This window comes from Kryptolebias marmoratus, linkage group LG24, assembly GCF_001649575.2.
Source record: "Kryptolebias marmoratus isolate JLee-2015 linkage group LG24, ASM164957v2, whole genome shotgun sequence".
Lineage (NCBI taxonomy): Eukaryota > Metazoa > Chordata > Actinopteri > Cyprinodontiformes > Rivulidae > Kryptolebias > Kryptolebias marmoratus.
In genome coordinates, this window is record NC_051453.1 from 4,506,229 (window position 1) to 4,524,980 (window position 18,752).

General features: G+C 36.7%; 2 protein-coding genes across 2 annotated transcripts; both read left to right on the forward strand.

Annotated features, from left to right (window-relative positions):
- The first annotated feature begins 4,341 nt into the window (after window positions 1–4,341).
- ttc22 (tetratricopeptide repeat domain 22) lies at window positions 4,342–8,917 on the forward strand. The gene is made up of 8 exons (XM_017420424.3): window positions 4,342–4,714; window positions 5,794–6,094; window positions 6,424–6,479; window positions 6,558–6,673; window positions 6,917–7,035; window positions 7,374–7,535; window positions 7,748–7,900; window positions 7,979–8,917. Exons 1-8 carry the CDS (start codon window positions 4,449–4,451, stop codon window positions 8,513–8,515), a joined length of 1,710 nt encoding a protein of 569 aa, XP_017275913.1. The 5' UTR covers window positions 4,342–4,448; the 3' UTR covers window positions 8,516–8,917.
- Window positions 8,918–14,475: 5,558 nt separating this feature from the next.
- On the forward strand, window positions 14,476–17,824 carry LOC119616804 (cornifelin homolog B-like). The gene is made up of 4 exons (XM_037974337.1): window positions 14,476–14,591; window positions 17,020–17,086; window positions 17,222–17,409; window positions 17,558–17,824. Exons 2-4 carry the CDS (start codon window positions 17,032–17,034, stop codon window positions 17,678–17,680), a joined length of 366 nt encoding a protein of 121 aa, XP_037830265.1. The 5' UTR covers window positions 14,476–14,591; window positions 17,020–17,031; the 3' UTR covers window positions 17,681–17,824.
- Window positions 17,825–18,752: the final 928 nt, after the last annotated feature.

Consider the following 18,752-nt stretch of genomic DNA (forward strand, 5'->3'; position numbering starts at 1 on the left):
AAGTGGGTGGAGGAGGCAAGTGGATGCTTGTCAATAAAACTAAGATGTCTTGCTTGTCATATAAGGCCAGCATTTTTTTCAGTTTTTCCCCCAAATATGTACCAGGTCTCGTTGTATTAATCCATTCAGTAACAGGTGACAGAAACAAAAGCTGTAGAACTGCAGATGAGGATAAATAATTTCAATAACATCAACAATCTTTGCTTCAAATTTTAACCATTTTGCAAAAGCAGCATTTTTTTGTCACTACATTTAAATTTGCAATATACATCTAAGTGATCATTTCACTGAGAAGTTGGGAGAATGGTGATTTACTAAGTGTTACAAACGTCTGTCGTGTTATTTCCTGTCCCAACGTTCATATTCACACTCATTTTCACACCCTACGATGTGTTTTTACTTGACAACGTTCTCCCTGGCTGCACAGACTCAGTGCAGGCAGATCTTTTGTTTCCTTAACAGGCCTGGGCGCCTTCTCGTGGAACAGTGGCTGAGATAATGAGTCAGGTTAAAGCTATGTTGTTAAGACTGATGGGCTGATTTACTTGCAGTGTTTAGGGGCAACAAGGATCAAATGGTGCTGTCATCAATGGAAACAGACATGGTCAAAAATGGTCAAACATTAAGGGTAAACAGAGAACGTAATTTCCCCCACAGAGATGTAATTTTTTCCATGGCCAGGGAAGCAGACATAAAACCATATCTGGAGATTATCTTTTGTTCAAGTGCTAATAAAAAAAAACCCAAAAGACAAACAAAATCAGTTAACCTGACTGCTAAACGAAAGAAGAAAAAGTCAGCATATTTTGTAGCTCAGTTCTTCATTACTGATATTGTTGCACTTTTTCTGTGTCTTACATTGTCTGGCACATTCAGAGACGAGAATAAGACACTGAGAGGTCTAATCTGCAGTCAGGAAGGGCCTCTGGGGACCTGAGGAGAGGCTTTACTGTGAACGTTCACTCTGGCTGCCAGAATGAAGCTGACAGTCGTGGCTAACAGCATTGAAATGACTTAGAAAGACAGAAGGGTCTAAATAAAAGCACTAATTAAACAGACCTCTCTGTGTCAGGAGAATAAAATAAATCTCTATTTATGAGGTGTGATAGCATAAGAATGACCTAAAAGCTGAATTCAGAAGAGGAAGTAGACAGAGCATGTCTCGGTGTCTGTGATAAGAACACTAAGTTTAGATACCACAAAGACTTCCTTTCTTTATATGGGGCTAAGAATAAATATAACATGCTCAATTTTATGTCCAATTCTCAGCAATACTCTTTGTAACATCTATGAGGAGCATCTCATTTTCATGCTATAGTCCTGTCAGTGGAAACGTCTTGTTTATATAAAGTTAAAAGTCATTGTTTTCTCCTTCGGCTCTACTTCAGATTCATACAGAGGTGAAAGAAAATTAATTAAGTTAAGATGCAGACAAATAATGAATTTGGTATAATTTACATTTTATAAATCCTTTTTAGACTGTCCAAAATTTGACTTTGCCAGGTCCCGTTACTGACATATTAACTGCAGGTCAGACAAGTCAGAGCCAAGCAGTTGATCAAAAATGACACAGAGTTGGCTTTATTCCTGAAATTAAAGGGACAGTTCAAATATCTGAAAGTGGGTTTCTGTGCAGTAATGATCAGTCAGGGAGGAACATCTAGTAGACAGTGGTCAAAGCAAACTGAGACTGGAGAATCAGGGAGAAATCCTCATGAGAGAATCAAGATAGAAGCCAATCAGATAAGCGCATATTCGTAAAATAACTCACACCCTAACAGATCTTATAGTAATTTAGGTGACGGCTTTGTTGTGAACTTTTACATTGTGTCACTTTTGCATCAAATAGTTTGTTAATTATATAGATGTCTATGATTACTTACACTGATAAAAGGTTGCTTAAAACACAGAAAATAGAACAGGAAATCATTATCGGTAAGTGTACCCAGTCATCCTAACTATCTGGTGCAGTAGTAATGTTGTGTGAAAGTCTACAACATTCACTTGAAATACTCGACATTTTTGAGAGCTGTTTTAGACGGTGGAAAATAGTTTGTATGACCCATGAGACTTTCTTCCTAGTTCTGCAAACTGAGATCTCTCTGACTGCTGTTTACTGCAGGTAAGATACTAAACACTCATAAATGCTTTACAGAAACCCATCTTAAAAATCTGCACTACCTCTTTGAGGCTAACACACAGACAGATACACTCACAAAAAAAGAACTAAATATGTTAACAATTTGGTTAGTTTGAAAATCAAAGAACCCTCATAACAACCTTTATATGCAGGACACATGTTTTAATCCCAGATTAGCTGGAAGTCAACTCTAAAGTGATTATTCTTTTCCATAATATCTTTGTTTTGTCTCTTTGTGGTTGGAAATTAAAGTGTGTCTTTAGGTCAAGTATAAACAAAAGCTTCTAAAATTCTGTTTTTGGCTTTAAGGGCACAAAGTCACTCAAACACGGGTCTGTAATGATTATGTTACCATGCAATTAGTCTGGTATCCATGATTACCACCATGGCAACGGTTGTTGGACGGGAAAATTTTCTGCTTTCTGCACACCCACATGCTGAGGCTGAAATACAGTGTCTACATTATGCATCTACCTGGGTGCTTCAGAGGCAGCAGCAGCATTATTCAAACCTGGCTCAGGCGTTAGTGTGGGTTTGCATGTTGACCTTATATTTGCGTAGGCTTGCCCTGAGTGATCTAGTGTCAAGTCAACCTGCATGTTTAGTATTTAGAGAGCCTCTCTTATTGACCGCCTCTTGCCCACATTTTGCAGACAGCAAGCTTCTAAATGGAGTATGTTGCCAAAAGAGAGTTCAGTTTTCAGATCTAAATCAAGGATTTCAAAGCAACAAACTTTTTCTGCCGTAACAGAAAAGAAAATCATGTTAACTGTGTGTTTATTTTGCCCAGGGGAAAGCAACAGATTTGTTTATTAATTGGTAAACTAAAAATAAAAAAGGTGAAAAGCATAAAACACCACTGTGCTTGCAAACAGACCAATTTTATTTCTCCCTAAAAATGAATGAATAAACAAAAAGTAGTTTAAGATTTGAATTTATAACATCTTTTAGGTTAGATTTTCAGCCGTTTCCTCCAACTCTTACATAACATTTTATTAATTTCAGAGAAATTAGCTTTCCTTGAATTCCTCAGCCTAAAGATGTTTTGTGTGTGAGTGTGTGTGTGTGTGTGTGTGTGTGTGTGTGTGTGTGTGTGTGTGTGTTTGTGTTTGTGAACTTAACTTCTTTGATTTAAAAGCAATGCAACACAGCACGTGAGAGTAGAGCTGCAGGATGTTAGACAAGTTTCTTATGATGGAAGCTTACCCTCTGCTGGAAAAGTTTGGAATTTCATGCAAAAACACATCTTGAGATTATCAGATAGCATTGTGACTTACTGGGTAGACAGGAATCATTAAAATCTTAGCTTTGGTTCATTTGTTGACAGATTTATCTTCTTCAGACGATAAAATATCTGGTCAACATCTCAGCATAAAACTGCATGTTTTACTGAATATTGCCAACATTTTCATGTGTCATGATCATTCTGAATTAGTAGAAAACTGCTGATAATTCAAAGTATTTTTTATACTTTGTGACTTGTTCAGTTCCATTCAAATTGCTACACAGAGTCGATGGGTGACATTCTTCTACTGCCTCCAGCTAACAGAGGCATAGATAAGGTTAGATCTGTCAGCAGAGAATAGCTGAGGGACTCAGAGGCAGACATGCAGGAGACAGGGGACACGGGAATAAGGGACAGAGGACTTTAACAAATACTGTAAAGTTAAAGGTGCTTCAGATGCAAAAAATCTGAAAAGAATGCAAAGAAGTGTAGAGAAGGACAATAGCAAGAAGCAAAATGAACAGGAAAGCACAGTGATGAAAAGATTTTAAAATTAAAGCGTGAAAAGATATTGAACAAGAAAACCTTAAAAAGAGGCCCAAATCAACACAAAAAGTTGAATAACGTTAGTGAACACAACACAAACAGCTAAAAGATTCTGATAAGAAATGTTTTTTTTAAAACAAAGAGACTGAAAATGTTATTAAAATACAGGAAATAATCTGTCTCCGAATGAACTCAGAAAATGTCAGATGTTATTTTCTCACAAAGCCTGGCCAAAGATTTAAAACAAAAAGCTCAGAAATTTCATATTAAAACTGTATTATATCAAAACACATCTAAAATGTATGAATGTATGAAACAGGAGGGTGGAGACTAAAACAAAACAAACTGCAATCAACTGGATTCATTCTTACACATCAGCAGCAGTGGATTCCCCTCCCTAGTCCCTCCCAAGCCTAACCTGTTCAACCTGCCCGTGCCTAGAGGACATACGTGAGACAAGGGTGAGGACGACAAACTGTTCAACTATACACAGACGGGACCTTTTCAAGGTTTTCCATAGAAGTACAGAAGGAAGCCATGGAAGCAGACAGCACTTCAGAGGACATAGAGTCTCTCATTAAGGACATGGACTACATCCCTGGTCACTTCCACCTGGAGCTTAATCTAAACTGTGAACCTGTTAAACCCGTGAAGCTGCGGCATCGAGACACAAAACTGAAGCAGGAGAGCCTACAAGCTGAGCTAGAGGTTGAAGTAGGATATCTACAATACGCTGTCCGAAATCTTCTGGGCCTGCTGGCGTTTCACCTTGAACAGCTGGATAAAGCTGAAGAAATATTCAGGTGACGATCCATGAAAATGTTCTTTAATGTATGAGCAAGCTCAATTACAGAAAGTTTATTTTTATACATTGTCAGCTTATTTTTTCTTATTAATTGGAGTTTTTGACCAGTAGACAGTATGCTTCCAGTGACTTATTACAGAACAGGAACACCAAAAAGACTGAAATGTATGTAATATGTTTTACATTTAGGCTTCACAACAACCACAGTAAATGTCAGCAGAAGAAAACGAGCCATGCACGCCCACATCATTTACACTGCACTGTTTCCACATGAGACATGTCAAACTGGGTAAATAATTTAAGTCAAATGCTTCAAATGTAACACACCAATGACACAAGACATGGCATAACATTTATTCTATATTTTTTCCAAATATCAACTTTTAACCAAACTATATCAGTTGATCAAATTGTGCACATTAACATGCTTCATGTTGCAAATATAGAAATACAAGAACAGCATGAACAGTAGGTTGATTTTATTTCTTATCAAATATTTTTAAGTTATTTATTGTGCCTCTTATTGTTATCTGAATAAAACATTAACATGACCCTGGCACATACAGCACCTCCACTAAAGGATCAAAGTATGTTCCTGCAAATAATATCGATAGTCGACTTATTGTTTTGTCCTTTTGAGCTTGCCGTCCAACTAGTTAAAGTCTCTAACAGTAGGGCAACAATTACATGCAGACATGTTTGGAGATCTTTAATTCTGTCCTCAGTCAGAACTGAGGTGCTTTGAGCTAAAGACTAAAATGTTTTTAATATGGAAATGCTTTTAAAAGTTATGCTTACTAAAGCTGTGCTCAAAATGTTCACTCATCCACCAACTCATTCATTTCCTACATCATGCTTATTACATAACAGAGGTCCCTAAACCTGGTTCTCAGAGCCAACCGTCCTGCATCTTTTAGATGTTACACTGCTTCAAAACATCTGAGTTGAATAAATGGGTAAGAGTTTGATGACACATTGAGGAGGTAGTTAAATCATTTGACTCTGCCTCTCAGTTTGAGTGACGGGATGAAAATGCTCTGCAGTAACCTCTTCATGACTATGTTTTCTTCCTTTTAGGAGCATTTGTAAAGAAGACCCTGGGAACCTTAACGCCTGGGCCAATCTGGGTCATGTGTACGACATCCTGGGGAGAGAGCTGGACTCAGGGGAGTGTGTGGACAAAGTCTCTCAACTCATGGGCATCGGTGGTGGAGAGGCGTCCCAGGAGGAGACCAGGGTCCTGGCTGCACGCTGCCTGGCCGAGCAGGCTTATGTTTATCCACATGATGTGGAGCTGGACAGCGACGATGACTTGAGGAAGAAGCTGATGTCGGCACTGATGTTTTACAACCGAGCTCTACACTATGGAGGTCATCTGGTAAGATCAGGATGTAGATGCAGTAAACGTAAAAGTCAGACATTTACAACATAAGTGTGGGGTGCAACGAAACACAGACTTGTTGAGCATCATTCCATGACTCACAACTCACCCTTTTAATGAATGGCGTGTCATAATTGAATGAGTTTACATTTGTATGAGTCACTTTACCTCCAGTTTTTAACTGAAATTTCAGGATTAATCTTCAAAGAAAAAAATAAAAATAAAAACAGGTTTTAAAATTCAGATATTTGCCCAATATGAGTTAAAAAGTGTACTTATTTGAGTAGAAAAGCATCCAAAGGTACTGATCTTCTGCTGTTTTTCAGATACCAACAGAAGAAAAAAGAAGCTGGTATTTTAAAATGGCAACCATTTATGTAAGGTAAAGAGATGAAGCCAACAGTTTTAGATAAATATTGCTACATAGTGAGAATCAGATGAAGTAATTTCCTTCTTGCAGGCTGGACCACATCATAAAGACTAAAGAGGATTCTGAATACTCCAGACTCTTTCACTATAATAAAGGACTCAAGCTTCTAAAGGAAGCTCTAGAGTCTGAAACAAAACAGCACAAAGGTAAGCACATTATGTTTATTCAGGAATATTAAAATTATGTTTCAATTTCAAAGTTTAAAAACACAAGTAATAGTATATTTATTCAAGAAGACTCTTGTTTGAATAGACCAGTTCTTTTTGCCAAAGGCTCTTAATTTCAATAGTTGCTTTGCATCATGTGAGATATACTTAGTTCTTATCAAAATCATAAAATGATGATGTGTAGCAATGTACAAACAAACTTTCTGTATTCTCTCCTGTCAGCTTTAGCCTGGTGTTACGTTGGCATCATGTTGGAAAGGAAGGACGAGTTTTCTTCTGTGCCGATGTCCATTCATGACTGTGGCTTCTCTGCCTCTGATCCTCTGTCTTGCTACGGAACTGTAAGTTAATTCATATATTTACAAATCTCACCACAAACCAAGCAACATTTGTTGTCTTATACTCTTTATCTTAAACTGTTTTGTGTTTTAAGACTTTATATGGCAAATTAAAGTGTTTTATCAATAAAATGTACTGTTATTTCACCTACCTTAAGTTTGCACAATATGATTCTTCTGAGTTTGCTCATGTAACAAAAAGAAATGTGACATGAACAAATCAGCACTTCTAAAGAGTCAACCTAATCTTTCGTGTTATTTCTTTGTACTTTACAATGAACTTTGAGGAACAGCTGTCACCCTTTATGTGCCAAATTTACCAAAACTGTTTCTGTCTTCAGGCCATAAATGTGGCCAGTGATGATGCCTCCATCCTGAACCTTCTTGCCAAAGTCTTCTTCCTGCTGGGGAAGCATGAGATGGCCACAGGGATCTGCAACATGGCTCTAGATGTTCTGCCAGATCCAGAGCTTAACTGGCAGGCTTACTGCACTCGAGCCAAGGTACTGCATCAGACTCACAACAACATTTTTTTTTTCTTTTTTCTATGTTAAGTGATAATACCTTACACTACAAGTACTTGTGTGAAAAAAATACATATACATATACATATATATGTATATATGTGTGTGTCTGTAATTACAATTGATGAGATGCAGTGTAAGCAAACTGATGCATGAAACCGGTAAATAAAAATGTTTCTCTTTTTTTTTAGATCAATATGATCCTGTATGCCAAGGATCTTGACAAAGCAAAGCAAGGAAATGGAGGAATCCCAGACAGGCAGATGCTAACTGAGGCAAGAAAAGACTTGGACAAGGTGCTAAGTGTGCGTCCATGTCTGAGGATTTATCTCGAGATGGCCCAGGTAAAACCTTAACTACGCTCACGAAGCTCAGAAACTTTTACTGGATTTGGGTTTTAAGAATTTTGCCTTCGCTTTCAGGTGTACTACTACATGGGCGTAGATGCACTTCAGGAGAGCCTTTTAGTGGACGAGAGTTCAATAAACAGTGCTTTGGTGAGTCTGTCTCACGCCCTCGGCTTTGAGCTGGGTGACAGCTTACCAGACCTCCATGTGCTCAGAGGGCGCTGCCTTCTACTGAAAGGTGAAGAGCAGAACGCTGCAGAATGTTTCAAGAAGGCCGTGGACCTGGAGGGACCGGGGACCACAGACACCACAGCCCTGCGCTGCCTCCTTCAGACTCTCCTGGCTCTGTTTATGCTGGAAGCTGACGACGTGGGTCCTGCCATCACCCAGCTGGAACTGTGGGTGAAGAAGGCAGAGCAGTGTTACCCACAGGAAAGTGTGAACTCTGAGCTGAAATGCTTATATAGAACACACCCAGAAGAGGTCACAGAGTTATCAAAGACTCTGATCAGAACAGGACGTCTGGGCCTTGTGAAAAGGCTGCTGGATGCAGTGGTGCCTAAACAGCTCAGTAAGAAAAAAACACTGGGTAGGTCGTTTTCTTGTTTATGAAGCAACAATTTTAACTAATTAGATGAAAAATAAACAAAACACTCCCAACAAAAATAAATCCATCAACACCTTAGCATCATTTTACAGATTTTAGAGAACAATAAGGTGCTTCGAGCACTTTCCAACTGTGATGTTTTTGCTTTTATTATTATTGTTTTTTTTTCTTGATTAATACATTTCCTTTTGAAACTTATGAAATCTAAGGTGTTATATTTTGTCAGTGCTGCTTATTAAATATATCTTCCTGAGAGAATATTCTCCTACTTGTAGGTAATAAGATGTTTATCGACTTTTTTGTATTTTATGCAAAACTTATTGTAGCTTAAGATTTTTGTTATAATTGTGAAAACAAATGTGAAGAGGTTGGTAATAAAAAAAATTAATCATTTATTATCTGATGATCTTCTCTGTATTTGGAGTTCTTATTCTTGTTTGTCTTCAAATCTTTATATGAAAACTAACCATATCATATAAGAACCTTTTTTTTAGATTTTAGATTTCAAAGCTTTATTGTCATATGCACAGTAAGAAACACGTTTCCCTGTACAATGAAATTTCTACTTTGCTGCCCACGCTGGATGTCAAACACAAGATAAAAATATGAGATAATAAAATCAATCGAAGCATGCATAAGTAAATATACATTTCAAGAAATACAAAACAATACAATTCAATCTATATACAATGTGCAGTAGTGTGGTAGTGTTCAACATTATTATATTACAACCAGTCCATAGTAGAGTTGTCTAATCATACTTGTGCAGCTGTATGCAGACAGATAAACAGTATAAAGGAAAAGTGCAGTGTAGTGCAATTGTTTATATACCATTTAATGTAAGATATTATGGAAGCCATCAGCTCAGCTGTTTAATAATCTGATGGCCGTGGGAAAGAAAGAGTTCTTAAATCTGTTAGTCCTGCATTTCACACTTCTATACCTTCGGCCTGAAGGGAGGAGTGTGAATAGACCGTGTTGGGGATGGGTGGGGTCTCTGGAAATGGAGACAGCTCTCCTGTGAACTCTACGATGGTAAATGCTGTGCAGAGAGGGCAGTGCAGTCCTGGTGATTTTTGAGGCAGTTTTAACCACTCTCTGCAGGCGTTTACGATCCTTCACAGTAGCACTGCCATACCACACGGTGATGCAGCTGGTCAGGATGGACTCTATAATGCAGCTGTAGAAGTTGGTGAGGATTTTGGGTGGCATGCCAAACTTCCTCAGCCTCCTCAGAAAATACAGCCGCTGCTGAGCCTTCCTTAGCACCTATGTGGTGTTCAGTGACCAGGTGAGGTCATCACTAATGTGGACCCCCAGGTACTTAAAGCTGCTCACCCTCTCTACCTCAAGTTCCCAGATAGACAGTGGCTGATGAGGTCTCCTCTCTTTCCTCATGTCCACTATCAACTCCTTGGTCTTGTCAGTGTTGAGAGTGAGGTTGTTGTCCATACACCACGTCAACAGACTGTTTACCTCCATCCTGTAGGCTGACTCATCTCCGCCAGTGATTAGACCTATCACAGCAGTGTCATCTGCAAACTTCAGGATGATGTTATTGGGGTGGGAGGCAACACAGTCATGTGTGAACAGAGTGTAGAGGATAGGGCTGAGGACACATCCCTGAGGAGTACCAATGCTGGTAGTGATGCTGGCTGAGGTCCTGCTTCCAATCCTGACAGACTGAGGCCTGCCAGTCAGGAAGTTCAAGAGCCAGTCACAGATGGAGGGATGTAGCCCGAGAAATGACAATTTGTGGATTTATGGGTATTGGTCAGTATTTCAGGGTTAAAAGTAGATCAGTGTCTGTTTTTACCCCAAATCATTTATAAATGTGAGTGAAAGACAGAAAGCAGAAAGACACTTCCTCTTCATGGGGAAATCTGAGTCAAGAAGGACCCTCTGGATAATCTGTGTGGTCCTAGAAGTGGTTTTAACTAAATGAGGACAAATGTAATGATCTTAATCGACTTACGTAAAAAAAAAAAATCACTCATCAAAAAGAAAAAAAAACATGCTTTAATAATAGAGCCTGAAAAATACTCTCCTTCTTCAAATGTGCGAGTTATTTCTTGATAAATTCAATTATTAGCATTAGAACTGTCACAGGAAATGGATGGAGGTACCACATACAGGCACACAGGCCACAGATGAGTTTAATTCATGAATATTTATTTAGATAAAGGTTCCAAATAAGTAGGAAGCCTCGTGGAATAAACAAAGGACTTAACATAATTGTTCAAACACTCTGGCTCAATAAATCGGTGCCTGAAAGAGGATTTGACAAATGACAATGATTAACAAGAGCTAATTATGTGAAGGGATGTAGGTGACATGAGTAATCTGGAGACAAGACAGTTTACAGAGGATTTCAAGGAATTATGCCAATTAACAGAAAGTTGAACTCAAAAACAGACTAAAATAGAGGTAGATACACAATTCTTAAGAGTAAATAAATAAAAAAACAAGATAAATAATTAAATAAAGTGCCTTCAAAATGAGCCAAGAACCAAAACAGAAGTGAACTAAACAAACAAGAGCTGAACAATGTCAGGAATTTTAGATAGAACCAAACAAAAGAAGATTATTTTTTACAAAAGATGTACAAATGTCCTAGAACAGATAAAAGCACAGAGTCAACTCCTGATAAGCGTTAAAACCTGGCTGTCATAATTCTAAGGGGCTTTAAAAACAGCTCAAGTTTCAACATTAACAGCTCATTTTAATGTCAAGTTATAAATTTACCATAAAATGTCCAAACTCATGCTTTGACAGAGGTGACTCCATCTTTTGAAATGTCATGACCTAATTTTCCTGCAGCTTAAAGGATATCACCAAACTAGTTCTGCCATCCCAGTTATGTTTATCTCCACGTGTCTTCCTTGACATGGGTGGAATTGCAGAGTTGAGCTAATATGCAAAACAAGCAGCACAATGCTCATACAGTATGTTGTGAGTTTGGGTGCATTAATTAGGTTCTGTTCTTATCCTCTTAGATCACCTGGGATCAAGCACAAATAATAAAATTCAGTGAATCATCATTATACATATCTATCATCCCAATATCCTCCTGACTACCAGGATAAAAATATTCTCCAATCACAATTTGTTTTACAATTCCCAATCTTTGTCAGGTAATTAGCTTCACCGCTTCAGATTTGGTAGCATTGAAAAGGAGTTATTCCAATAGTATGCAGTGGGTGGGAGATATTCAGGTTTACACATGTCCTCCACAGAGGACACATTTGAACTACTGATTGTCAGGAAGATATCTACTAAAACTGGTGTTGAGGACAAGCAAATAATTTTCAAGTGGGTGTCCAATATGTTATCCTTGGCATCAAGTTTTAAGCTTTGCTTTGACAAACTGACACAGTCTTAAGGTTAGAAAGAATTTTGACTCATATCTTTTTGTAATGAAGGAAGGAGTGGCCTTAAAGAGAAACACACAGATTTCTTTGTGCAGCTGCGTGTAAGAGGAACGTACGATCCTTTTACCTATTATCTACTTATGTTTTGTAATTTTTGGTGAATTTTTATTTTGGAATAAAAAACTCTTTAAGTCCAGTGTAGATGCAAGTGTACCTTATGTTCAGGAATGTCAGGCTGAACTTTTGCATCATTTCTGTGTAAGCTTAACTAACAGGACAAAGTTATTTAGAATCTAATAGAAAAAAAGAGATCTTTTACAAAGATTTTATCAGCATTTTTTAAACTGAGTAGTGGCACATATATATTTTGATTAATTTAATATTATTATTATATTTCACTCTTTATTGTATTTGAATCTGAATATGTAGAGCAGACAAATTTAATATGAAAACCTGAATCAAGTCTTGACAGCTGCTGAGCTAAGAAGTGCTCTGACTTCAGCTCTACTGCAACTTTGCCTCATTACTATTTACAGGTCTTCAACTACTCATTCCTAATATGACTCAAGTGCGCCATCTATGGTCAATAGGTGCAAACTTGATTTGCAAAGTGAATTTGACCTTTTTAACACTCCAACACAGCCAGATTAAATTGGATAAGATCAACAACCACAAATATATAAAGTGTTTATGCATATTTTATAAAGTTTTTATGTTGCATGTCTGTAGTCTGGTTTGGAAGTGCTTTCTACTTTTCAGTGATATACCATGATAATTTAATTTTGTTCCAGGAAGCTACTAAACCATTAGGGACAATTTCAGAGACAAAAATGAATGTAAATGATCATATTTGCATATTTTTTTGCATATTGCATATTTGTGCCATCTTTTTACAGTTAAGAGCTCAGTCTCTGATACTAAAGTAGATACAAAATTTAGTCTTCATGAGAAAGGAAAACATTTTAATCTGTTTGAGGTGAAACATGTAAATCCTTCTCTTTTTCTGATCATTGGCAACCTTCAATCAGAAGTTTATAACATAAGAATGAAAAGAAAATTTATTCTTTATTTAAGTTTATATTTTTTAGGTTTAGATTTACATATTTTTGCTTTTTATACAGCAGGTCAGAATGTTAAAGTCTACCAGATTACATAAAGAGGTGACATCAGAGTACGGATAACAGCATTAGTAAAGATCCCTGCTTGTAATAAAGATAAATCAGTTGCATTTCTTGTTGAAGTTCTTCAGATATTAACAATGAAATAATTCCCACTGTTGCAGTTTTTGTTTAATATTTGTTTTATGGGTTTTTTGGGGTGAAACACGATAAATTCAGGTTTCTCTAACAGCTCCACTTCAACCATGAAGCTGTGATTGTTGTACTTATACATGTATGTACTTGTACAGTATTTATTATGCTCAAATAGTTTTATGTTTATGTTATTCTTTGGTTATTCCTTGTAAGTGGTTTCTTTTGTCAGCTCCTTCTTCCAGTTCAGTTAGTCTCATTTTCTGCTTCCACCTTATCTGTCAATTTTATTTATTTATTTTTTTTTTGGCTCTGCTCTCCTGTCAGGCCAGTTTAGATCCTCCGGTTCGTGCAACATCTTTTGTTTTTGATTTGTTAAGACCTTTAGGGTTTCACTATTTAGGGGAAAAAACACTTCCAAATTTGCTGGAAGTGCAATTAAAATCCTTTTAATCATTTTAGAGTTTGCTGACTTTTTTGTAGATATGGATGTTCCCCAAGAATGACAAGAGAAATAGCCAGAATTGACATATTGATTAATTAAGACACAAAATGAACAGGAGGACACATTAATTTGTTTGTAGGACTTTGAAACATCTCTGTCATAAGGTGAACAGAAAAAATAATGGAAAATCATGTATGTGAGTGAAAATCATGTCTATTAAAACAACTGATTGACCTGACCTTTCCCTCACATACAGTCTTAATAGTTGTTGTAATGCTAAGCAATACAAATGTGAAAAAGACTGTACAACTTCATCTTTTGCCAGCCAACAGGTGAGACGTGGGCAGCACCTTGGATCAGTGGTAAGTCCATTAAAGAGCCGACACAAAGGCATGAGTCAGACAAACATGCACGTACACGCTCACACCTAAAGTTATTTAAAGAGTTAATGAAAGCGTTATTGACAGTCAACCTAAAATACAGGTTTTCTCACTGTGGAATGAGGTCAGGTAACATGTAGGAGGATGACATGCATCCTAACCCTAACCCTAACCCAGCTGAGATTTGAACCAGAGGCCTTTGCTGCAAAACAACAGCGGTACCAGTTACATCATTATTATAACAACTTAAAACATAAAAATTGATCATCTTTTTACAGTAAAAGAACTACAGGAAACAATTATCTACAGCAATCCTGCAACTTTGGTAATTCAATAGGAACTGCTAAAACAAGCCTGTATGCTAATGTTTCACATGTCTTAAGGGTGTTTCCAAGGACACCATTGATCAAACTTCAGTGCCACACCTCTGTGAAAATAAACAAGTGAACATGTCAGCTGTTTTTTTAACTCTATTGGGCAAGGGTTCTGGTTCTGTAGCATTCCTCTTTATTTTTTTTCCAAGTATCCAAAAAACTCGTGAAATGCCACACCTCGCCCAGTCAAAGCTCATTCGCTGCTCTGGAAGGTGACAGCAAGGCTCCCAGATCCAGACAGTAGCTAAAACAAGCCATCAGGTAAGATTCAGAATATTTATTTATATTTTTAGTCAAACTAAACAAGCTGAAGGAACTGTTGTTAAAGATAAATAATAAAATATTGAGCTGCATAAACCGAAAAATATTCCTTCCCAGCTCGTTCTTGATAATGATCTTCGACTGGTTAGAAACATTCCCAGATATAGAACATGGTCTATTAGCTAAAACTTTTGACTTTTTTGTGTTATGAGATTGAAAGCAGGGAAGCAAACCCACCTTACTCAAACCAGAAGGATTTGTATTGAATTATAAACAAATAAAAAAAATCATCTATCTACAAATGGTTGCTAAAAACCAAATGGGAGTGAAGCAAATAAAGTCATTTAAGCATAATTTAAAAAGAGATAGACAGACTTTGTTTCTCACTGCTGATAATTATTTATATATGTTAATATTATTTTCTATGCATGGATCTATAATTTACAAATTGTGACTCCATGTTCATTTTGTGAAACAAAAAATTAAAGCACATTGAGCTCACTGGATTCTAATTATTTAATGAGAAAACTGGTAAAGGTTTTATTCATGTTGGACCTATTTCTACAGGTGTGTTTGACTCCAGGTCACTTATTTTCTTCCTCACATGATAACCCTTATGTCATATCCAGGCAGTGTACTTATGTACTTATTTTAAACTCATTTAATTGTCCAAATTTCTAATTAATCTCTATTTTCTTGCTTATATTCAGTAATTCTAGCCCTCATCTTCACTACATTCTAACCAGAAATATAGTAATGTAAATTACTTTAGATTACTTTGAACATATTTAAAAAAGTACTACTTCTATATAATAAGATGAAGGTTTCCACAATCTACTCCAACAGATAATGAGTGGATTATAGTATTTAGATTACCTAAAGTCCTCAAGATTGGGGCAGCTGTAAGGAAGAAAAAAAAAAAAGATCCATGGCTTGTATCTTTAAAAGTCTGAGTACAAAATGACCAGTTGTGGATTGACCCAGCAACCCAAAAAGAGATGGGCATCTTTTTTTTTTGTTTGTTTTCTCTTCTATTTATATTTAAAGATTTCACCCACTACCCTCACAGGTTATCACAAAAGCCTCAAAAAGAAAAGCCACAAACACTTGCTCTAAAACTGGCTTTCTGCATGTTTCACAGCCGCCTTGTGTTTTCCTACCCACTTTTACAATGACAAAAAGTTAGATTTAATATAGTTGTATATTTATTTACAATTTACTTTGAGTAATTTACATTGGTAGGTGTCCCTGTACCATTTAATCTACTTTCACAATGATTTAATTTTGAAACTTGAGAGATATTTTAATTGCAGTCATGGTAGCAGCTTCCAAACTCCACCTTAAGACCATGACCTGATTTCTTTGCCTTTCCTGTCAAACAGGAAGAGCCTCTTCTCAAGCCACTTTGAGGTAAACTTGTTGTGAAATGTGACACTGTCCTCTAAAAGTTAACAAGAACAGCCATGCCATGGTTCATTTTATTTTTTCAGAAAAGTCCAGTGTGTTAATATATGCTTAGCTGCCATTACTTCAGAATAATAATATAATATAATAATTTCTGTGGCTGGTAAATGCCAAAAATTCCCATAGTCATGAATAAGAGTCATTGTTACAGATGGCTGCATTGGTGACTTTAGAAAAACAGTACATTCTGTCAGAGGTTATTGTAGCACAATATAATATTTGTCCCAACTTTAGACCTCCGTACTCTGAACAGGTTATACAATCATCTGCTGCAGATGCACCAGGGGTTGCTGGTTCTTCTCTTGTAGTCCTGATGTGTGTTTTAGCCTCTAATTCAAAATCAAACATTCTTTTTGTAAGGTCAGTTACTCCAAACCTGCAAAACATCATAACTTTTTAAATTTTTAAATCAGTACTTTGTGTTTTGAATCCATAAGATGAGACACAAAATAACCTACATGGCCCTGTGTGACAAAGTGAAATTTCATATGAAATGTAAAAATTTAGATTTAATTATAGAATATGACATTTCATGTAAAATATGAAATTCAGAAAAGACAACTATATTTAGGTAAAGTTTTATCAATCTGGAAAAAAAAAGAGAGGAAAACAAGAACCAGAAACCAGAAAAAGGACATGCATTCCTGCCTTCTTTATCCACACAGACTTTAAACTAGAACAAGTTTTATGTACTTAGCTTCAGGAGTTTTCACAGACATTAAGAAATTAATACTCTGTGTCTTAATTTGTAATAAAACTTTCACATTCTGGGAACATGTGACACTGACAAGACTAAATATTCCCATTCGGTGCTTAATTTGCACAGGTTAGCATGTTAATAAATGCTACAAAATTCGGTCAGACCTTATAAATGTGATGGAGAAACACATAAAGGATATTTGCCATGCAGATATTCTTGTCATGTGTGTTTAACTTTCTTTCATTTTCTCATTTTTTGTCCAAGGTTTCGAGAACCATGACGACAGAGTGGAACTCTGGACTCTTAAACTGTTGTGATGATCTCAGTTCCTGTAAGAACCACTCAATTTTAAACCTACTCAAAAATGTTATTCAAGAAAGCTGTCATTTCCTAATTTCATGCATGTCCTTATTTTAGTTGCATAAAAAATAAAATGTGTTTTCAACCAGATACTGCTTTGTTTCAGGCTGCTATGGTTTCTGGTGCTGCCCCTGCCTCGCCTGCTCTGTTTCAGGGGGGCTTAACGAGAACCACTGCCTTCCTCTGTGTGACATGTGTAGCCCTGCGGTGATGTCAGCTATTGGGATTCCTTTGTGTGTGCCTCCTGCAGGCTTAGGGCTGAGGGTCGCCCTTCGACATAAATATGGTATAAAGGTAAAGTATCAGCTCATCTGATGTAAATCAGTTTCTTGTGTTAGAATGGAAACTTGTTTAAGAAGACATGTTCTATGACAATTAATTAAAGCTGACAAAATCATAAGAAAAAATTTATAGAACATAATTTGAGACTTTTGCTCCACAGGGTTCTGTCTGTAAGGACATTGCTACCTCCTGCATCTGTGTGTGGTGCAACTGGTGCCAATTGCACCGAGAGTTAAAATATCAAACCAATAGTCATGGTGTCGTCAACTTGCAGCCGAAATAAGGAGCAGCTGTCCTCCATCTGTGTGACTTATAGTTTTCCTTTTGTCTTCTATGTTTTAAAAGCTATTGGGTTTTTGGTGAGACCAAAAAAAAAAAAAAAAAAAGTCATAATTGCTTGATAAATGTCTACCTGATTGTTTGTTAAGACTAGCTGTAGACCTTATTTTTGTTAAGCAGTTTTAAGCTTGGACATGGATCATATTTCTGAATGTTGTCTCAATAACATCCTAACATTCTGGTTTTATATATAATCTCTGTAATCCCATGATAACTGTATGCAGGAATGTTCACTGTAAAGAAAAACAGGATGTTTTTGATCACTTTCAACATCCATTAAAGACTTATCAGACTTGTTTGTTTTCAAAACTGATTTAATAAGATAAAGGATTAGACCAAAGCAAAAGTAATAAAGGTTTTAATGTGAAAGAGATCTGCATCTGATTCTGTGATAATAAATCAACAGTTGTTTGTTCTTTCCTGTTGTGTTTAGGATTTACTTGTGTTAAAAATATCTGTGATTAACATCATATTATTGGGCTTCTTGGGTTTTCATTCCGGCGTTTAACTGTTAATGAAAAAAAAAGTCAGTGAAGTTTTGTTAACTGCAAAAATAACCAACATTATTACATAATTACATTATTATTGTGTTGATTATTTGACAGCAAAATGAATGTTGTTGTTTTAAAATGAATATTTCCTGTCAAGATTGTATATCAATAAAACTTAAAACAACTCTTGTACTGTTTTATGCTTCTGAATTAAAGCTTCCCTGGATCTTATTTCACCTAAACATACAGTTTCATGTAAAAAAAAAAACTTGATATAAAAAGATTACCTCTCAGTGATCATGATCATGAGACCCTAAACCTAGCCCTGAGCCAAAAAGCCTTATCCCCTTCAACCCTGAGGAGACCCTAACTCTAGCTCTGGGCCAAAAGGCCCTAACCCATCAAACCCTGAGGAGACGCTAACCCTAGCCCAGACCCAAGAGGCCTTAACCCCTTCAACCCTGAGGAGACCCTAACCCTAGCCCTGGGCCAAAAGGCCCTAACGCATCAAACCCTGAGGAGACC

Excerpts from the sequence above, each read along its gene's own strand:
- ttc22 (XM_017420424.3), top strand. The coding sequence starts at position 4,449 with ATGGAAGCAGACAGCACTTCAGAGGACATAGAGTCTCTCATTAAGGAC. Across the intron at positions 4,715-5,793 it reads AAAGCTGAAGAAATATTCAG|GAGCATTTGTAAAGAAGACC; the intron begins GTGACGATCCAT and ends TCTTCCTTTTAG. Across the intron at positions 6,674-6,916 it reads TGAAACAAAACAGCACAAAG|CTTTAGCCTGGTGTTACGTT; the intron begins GTAAGCACATTA and ends CTCTCCTGTCAG.
- LOC119616804 (XM_037974337.1), top strand. The coding sequence starts at position 17,032 with ATGACGACAGAGTGGAACTCTGGACTCTTAAACTGTTGTGATGATCTC. Across the intron at positions 17,087-17,221 it reads TTGTGATGATCTCAGTTCCT|GCTGCTATGGTTTCTGGTGC; the intron begins GTAAGAACCACT and ends GCTTTGTTTCAG. Across the intron at positions 17,410-17,557 it reads GACATAAATATGGTATAAAG|GGTTCTGTCTGTAAGGACAT; the intron begins GTAAAGTATCAG and ends TTTGCTCCACAG.